This window comes from Eucalyptus grandis, chromosome 9, assembly GCF_016545825.1.
Source record: "Eucalyptus grandis isolate ANBG69807.140 chromosome 9, ASM1654582v1, whole genome shotgun sequence".
In the NCBI taxonomy this organism is placed as follows: Eukaryota; Viridiplantae; Streptophyta; class Magnoliopsida; order Myrtales; family Myrtaceae; genus Eucalyptus; species Eucalyptus grandis.
In genome coordinates this window covers 17,887,876-17,894,311 of record NC_052620.1, presented here as the reverse complement: position 1 = coordinate 17,894,311, position 6,436 = coordinate 17,887,876, and the positions used below count along the sequence as shown (strand labels likewise).

At 38.6% G+C, this 6,436-nt stretch overlaps 1 protein-coding gene across 8 annotated transcripts; it reads right to left on the bottom strand.

The window, feature by feature from the left end:
• Positions 1-3,477: 3,477 nt before the first annotated feature.
• Positions 3,478-6,191, bottom strand: LOC104418464 (ATP-dependent DNA helicase 2 subunit KU80). 8 transcript variants are annotated; one of them, XM_039301301.1, is made up of 5 exons: positions 6,044-6,191; positions 4,856-5,052; positions 4,545-4,751; positions 3,897-4,027; positions 3,478-3,775 (listed from the first exon to the last, which is right to left on the bottom strand). In XM_039301301.1, the coding sequence occupies exons 2-5, from the start codon at positions 4,904-4,906 to the stop codon at positions 3,715-3,717; spliced, it is 450 nt and encodes a 149-aa protein (XP_039157235.1). In that variant the 5' UTR covers positions 4,907-5,052; positions 6,044-6,191; the 3' UTR covers positions 3,478-3,714. The 8 variants fall into 8 exon arrangements, with proteins under 8 accessions (XP_039157235.1, XP_010028127.2, XP_018718849.2 ...); XM_010029825.3 differs by having other exon boundaries at positions 3,478-4,027; XM_018863304.2 differs by having other exon boundaries at positions 3,478-4,027; positions 4,545-4,680.
• Between the last annotated feature and the right edge of the window lie 245 nt (positions 6,192-6,436).

The window sequence follows — 6,436 nt, the reverse complement described above, 5'->3', positions numbered from 1 at the left end:
GATATTTTTTTATTTTTTTATTTTTGTTTTTACTTTAAAAAAAAATTCTCAGGTGCCTTTTCATGGTGGAGAAAAGAATATGCCAGTTTTCTCCATATGGAGGGAAAGCAAATATACTTCAATACGAATGATGTGTTTTGCATTTGAGTTAGTCATGGAATCAAATTTTAGATCATACCATTGAGTGAACCTTGTTTTGTTGAGATAAGGACATTGAAAGTATCATAATTTTTGCATTGTTCATTTGTTGCCACAACTTTTCAAGTAATTAATTAAGTATCGTAACTTTTAAAAATAAATCATTTAACTTATCGGTGATTTTGTAACTTAAATGATCGGTTTTTAATTGTCATGACACTTAAATGATTGCATGGAAAGTTATAGCACAAAATTGAATGCAATACAAAAAATTATAATATTATTACTGGCATTTTCTCCATTTGTCTCTTCTATCATAGTTTTATGTTTCTCACTATGGGGTCACAGCGGAAGTTACTTCAATTAGTGTAAGTGGGATGCATATATAAGTTCCTAGAAGGAAGCAACTTTATCTGAGGTTTGCATACAAACATTCCTTATAGGAAGGACTGTTAAACAATAACAATTTGCTTATTGGAATAATAAATAAAGTGTTTTTAAAGGTGATCAATAGGCAAGTCTAACCGTTGAATTGGGCCAAGGCCCGGCCATCACGAAAAACATATAACAGCAATTAATGTAGGCTGAGTGAAGGGGAGTGAGCGAAAAAGACTGGGAAATCGGAAGTATGGACTAGCTTGACTTTTCAAATCTGAATAGGTTGGGGCCTAGATTTTGAGCTCCCCCTTTTCTTTTGGATAGTCTAATGAGGCTGCATTTGGTTGAACTTTGGGTAAATGCAAAACCATTTTCAAAAGGCCTTTGACCAATATATGTATTTATTGAATGCAAATAGCATTGTATAATTGAATTTCTGTGTTCTTAATAAAGTGGCTTCGAAGTAAAAAAAGCAACAAAAATAAAAAGGGCAATGAAGAAGCAACGAAGCTGGACCCCTCCGCACTTGCAGCTTCATCTCCACCGTCTACTCACTCTCTACTTTGCGGCGTTCGCTACCACCATGAAGTCTCCAATTAAATTGCACTCAACCCAAGCCCTGATCTCAAATTTGGGGTCGCATGAGCCCTTGATTTAGGATCCAGGCTCGGTCGACATCGGATCATGCTCAATTGGGTTGGTGATGACCGCAAATGGCTTGTTAGCATGGCGGTTGAGCAGCGTGGGGTCGATAGAAGGGGGCTCGTTGGTGGAGGTGGTGGCTCATTGGTGTTGGTGGCTAGTTGAGCACAAGGAAGCATAGGATTTGATCAAGCTATGTCAAAGATCGGTGACCAGTGGCCATAAAAGCTGCTTTGAGCGACTTCTTTTCTTCTTCATCTTCACCGATCGCTGTGGCTGATCTTGTTGCTTTGGCATCATCTTGCCCAAGGATCAAGGCCGAGCGCGTGGAATGTGGCCGAGAGGCATCATAAAAGTCACGGTTGAGGTAATTGATTTGATTGGCTTATTGGCGTGGCGATGACTGAGTGGTGGCGGGGTGGTCAAGCAGCGGAGATCGGCATTTGCGAGCTCGCTGGACGTGGCAGGCGAGCAGCACGCAGTGGAGGAGAGAGAGGAAGTGGACAGATACTGTGCAACGTAAGGGTAGAACTGAAATTTAATGATATAATAAGAGCAGTTAGGGAAAAAAAAGAAATTCATTAATTCTTAGACTTGTCCTTCAGAAATGCTAAGAGTTCAAGGCAACTAAAGTCCAAGTCGGTCCCCCTTTATCTCAGACTTTCGATTTTGCCAAGGCCAACATCCCACAATCAAGGGGCTTAAAAAGCCCAAAACCCTTGGGAAAGTGGTTCATAAATGCACTTTAAGACTTCTTAAGTTTGAAACTGCTTAGATCAGGTCAAACTTATTTTTAAAAAATATAAGATTATAAATATAAAATATGAAAAGATAAATAATAGAAATGCATCATGAACACTTGAAACACTTTAATGAAGTCATAAACAAGATCAAACAATTAAAAAGAAAAATGTGATTTTGAGGTCTGAAATGTGATAACAACTCTGTTTTTAAATTTTTCTTAAAAAAGAATTGGGCTAGGCCCGGACCTGCTTGGTGTAGTTCGGTCTGTGCCTTTTCATGTAAATTCGGGTTAGGCCCGCAAACCAGGCTTGGAAACTTTTCGAAAATTGAAATACGGTATTTGCTGTCATAATCGAAATAAGGAAAGATTTTTTTTTTTATTTTAGAAAAGAACCAATACCAGTTAATTATGTATTAATTTTTATTTTTTTCTGTCATTAGAACTAAGAAAAGACAATTTCTTATTCAAATCCCCTGCTGTAATGAGAAAAGAATTGCTTTGAATTTATAAGTTCGAGCCCCACCAAAATATTTGAATTTGGTGGATCTGAGAAAGGAAGGTAAAAGAAAAAGCACAATTTTATTTAAAATAAAGAGCAACACATGTCAATTTGAAAATGGAAATTGAAAAGAAAAATGAAAATATAAAAAAACTCAAACACCCGTTAAATTTTTTAGGTTTATTTTTTCAATTCATTTTATTTCATTTTCGAAATTAATTCTCAAGATATATGTTCAAGTGTTGGTTTATGACCATTGGAATAGTGGTTAACAAAGCACCCAACTTAAATCAACGCAGCGTATGATCTGTCAATTGCGAATTCAAATTCAGCAATCATGTCTTTTGACTAGAACTCTATAAAATTCATGGTGACAAATGGTGCGTTTATTTGTGTTTTATTCAAAAATTGTTCCAGGAACCGAAATAGAAAACCTATTTCTGTTCCGAGGAATAATTTTTGAACAAAAGAACGCGTTTAGTAATTGCACAAAATTTCTATTCTTGGAATAGAAAAAGAACAAAAACACGTTTGGTAACTGTACACAATTTTTGTTCCTAGAATAGAAAAAGAACAAACACGTTTGGTAATTGTAAAAAAATTCAGTTTCATTTTTCTCCAAGTGTTTTCTTTTTTTTTTTTAATTAAGTGTAAACTTGGTATTAAATTCTCATTCTCATGAAATGCTCATCAATTTAATTTTGTTCATGGTGAGTGAAGATAAACATTTTGGAAATAGTCATATGTGCATACTTGGAAAAAAATTTTGTAAGTAAAGTTTGTACCAAATTTTAATATCGGAATTTGTTTTCTTTTTCACGGTCGTGCCTTAATTTTAAGGTTTTCATAATCTAATACCTGTTACTATCATGCGCTTCATTTGACCTTCCATGCTTAACAGCTTTTCAAGGATCTTTATCCAAAATTCATTGATTTACAGGGAGAGTGTTGATCCAATAAGTTCGCATGCCGGCAGCGCATGCAAGAAGGCTGATGAATTTGCACGATTCGATTGCGCGTGTATTGCCACGAGAAGTTAAACCGTAACCCGACATGTAAGGAGTGCGGAGAGATCTTTAGGAGGCTGAAAGAATGTTCAACTAGATTACACAATTTAAAGTACCAGCAGACCCCATCACCCTTGAGATTTAGCACAGGCAGAACAAACTGTACAAACAGCTAAACATCATACAGCTAAATATGATCTCGTCGCCATCTATTTACAATAATCTTGCCCAACGGACAAAATGATCGACATGATCATGGGATTGAAACTACTCATCATGACCATTGAAGAGACGAAACTAAATTCTCATTCTGGCTTCGGCTCGCTTTTCACCAAAAAGCTTCTAGCCTCTTCCTCTGTGACGTCGCTACTCATGTAGAAAGAACGATTTATGACCCTTTGCATAGGAACCAAACGAATAGGAAGGAGGGAAAAAGGAATTGGTCTCAACAATATCAAGAGAAGCATGATGCAGGAAGATCTGATACATGTCTGCGGCTTCGGTCTTGGAAATCAACGTGAACACTTTGGTGGCAAGGAAATCGCAGAAACTCCGAAGATCGTTTTGCAGGCAAAATTTGCAGAGCTGGTGCAAGAAATCATTGAACTGCTTCGGTTCCTGCACAAGATGTACCATGAATTGAGCAACAATTATCAACCATTGATGCCATAACCATTCTTAATTTTGCTTGAGAAAATTAACCAATCCAACCACCTCCGAAGGCCATGTGGATTCTGAAGTAGTCCATCAGGTTTAAAATAAGCTATTGAAAGGTTTATCACAAAAGTGGGAAAAGTTGAAGCTCCGTACCCCTTGAATACAAATGTTATAGAAATCTACCAGTGACTGTGCACATTAACAAATACTTCTAATTGACAGAAGTTTGTAGCCAAATCTAGAAACATATTAAGCTATTTGTAAGCATTTGGAATTGTTATGTAGGTTCATGGAAACCCCCAAATTCCACACTGTGAAATTACTACAAGTCAAACCAATGTTTGTAAATTGCAAGCAGGTTATCCATTCATTTCACACCAAGATAAATGGTATGGAATTTAGCCTATCTGGAGCAGGTGAGTGACCTGTAGTTTAGCTATAAGGTTTTATGAAAAAACTAGACAAGTGATCACTTCACCTCCAAAGCAGGATTCTGTGTAAAATCAGGCTGCAACATTTCCTTTCTGTCAGAAGGTGCAAGATCCAGCATTTTCACAAAGTTATTTGCAGCCTCTTGCTGCTCTTCATCCGGCAGTAATGAGGCTGGAAGATTGCTGAAAGAGGGGAATTGAAATTCCCGAACATCCTCAGCAAAAGGAAGTATATTGAAATAAAATGAATAGGGCTGCGCATAAAAGAGTATGCGCATGTTAGATGAAGCCTCACACAAACCAAAAAGGGAGAGAAGATCAAAGAACTATAGATAAACAACTCTATATTGAAACATACCATGTGATCATTGTCAGAAACATTTGGTGTCAAAACCCCCCACAACAACATTTCCTTGCCCTTGCCTCCACACACAGCGTAGAATGGCTACTTTATGCATTTCCTTCATTGCTCTAGCTATAGCAGAAATTGCAACAATGGCATTCTGGTCATGAGGATGAACAATGAAAATGTTTACATCCTTCATGTAATGGTGCCTAGTATGTTTACAGAGCAATCGATCAAAAAGGAAAAATATGAGACTTCTAACTCATCATAATTTAAAACCAAAATAAACATATAAGAGAGGCAGCTATATTGTACCTCATGATATTTGAAGAATCTGTGTCATTTCACTAAAATATGAGTAGAGTATTTTTCGTGTTGCCTTGAGCTTAAAAAAAGAAGTAAATCTTGTGTAATTTGGACCAGACTATGCACACACTGCATCTTCCACCTTTCTACTTCATCCTTGACACCTTATAAATATATTTACAGAAATAAAGTTTCATGAACTCATGGAAACAGAGCATGGCAAGGTCAACGAGGTTATGGGGTGAGCATTGTCACTACAGAAGGTAAGAAGACGCAAATACTGAGAACAAAATTGGTAAGTAATGAAAAAAACAGTGTCTGAAACTTATGTTAAGGAAAGCATAGATGATGCTTAATTAAACTACAGTAGTTGGATGCCAAAACATGTATCATCCCACAAAGTTCCACCTTCGGTAGAAAACCAGAAATTCCTATGTAATATCCCAGCCAAGCACAAGTTCTTACATTGTAACCAGGTAATCGATTATGAGCGTCGCTGCTCTACTCGCCATGCCCGCTCGAGCGAGCAAAGCAGCAAAGCAGAGCAGCGATGCTCACTCGAGTGAGCCGAGCGTTGCTGCTCTGCTCGCGAGGCTCGCTCAAGCAAGCACAGTAGCTCTGCTCGGGATGCTCGCTCAAGCGAGCAAAGCAGCAACGCTCGCTCGAGCGAGCTGCCGCAGATCTGGGCGAGCACGTGCGAGACACTCACTCGAGGCTCGAGCGCGAGGGCTCGCTTGAGCAAGCGTCTCGTAGATCTGGGAAAGCGCTGGCTCGAGCGAGCCGTCACGCTCGAGCCCTAAGCAGCCGTCGCCCAAATCTACAAGGGGTGGCTCTCGCCGAAGCCCTCATCAAACGGTGAAGGAGCAGCAACAGCCGGTGAATGATGAAACTTACCTTGAATCAGAAGCTTCAGCCGGTGAAGGAGCAGCAGCTGTTGGCGCTGGAGAGAATGACGAGTTGGGAGGCGCCGAAAAGGATGACGGTGGAGAACCTGTGAGAGACGGCGGAAAAGAGAGGGCGCAGGTGAACGACAGAGAGCACAAAAGCAAGAAACAAAAAAGAAACAAGTTTTTTTGTTTTTTTGTTTTGTTAATATCCTGAAAACCTCAAACCGGTACACTTGTGACAAATTTACCCCAAACTATTTTTTTGACCATCAAAAACCCCAACCGATATACTTTTGACAAATTTACCCCAAACTACAGACACTTGTGACAAATTTACCCTATGTTAGTTTTCGTTAAATTTTATTATCAAATTAATAAGTTAAATGACACATGACGCTTA

Bases quoted from the DNA above. Each gene is read 5' to 3' on its own strand.
- LOC104418464 (XM_010029825.3), bottom strand. From the start codon at position 4,906: ATGTTGTTGTGGGGGGTTTTGACACCAAATGTTTCTGACAATGATCAC. The intron at 4,752-4,855 runs GTATGTTTCAAT...TTTTATGCGCAG, and splicing joins TTTCTGACAATGATCACATG to CCCTATTCATTTTATTTCAA. The intron at 4,028-4,544 runs GTGAAGTGATCA...CATCTTGTGCAG, and splicing joins CACAGAATCCTGCTTTGGAG to GAACCGAAGCAGTTCAATGA.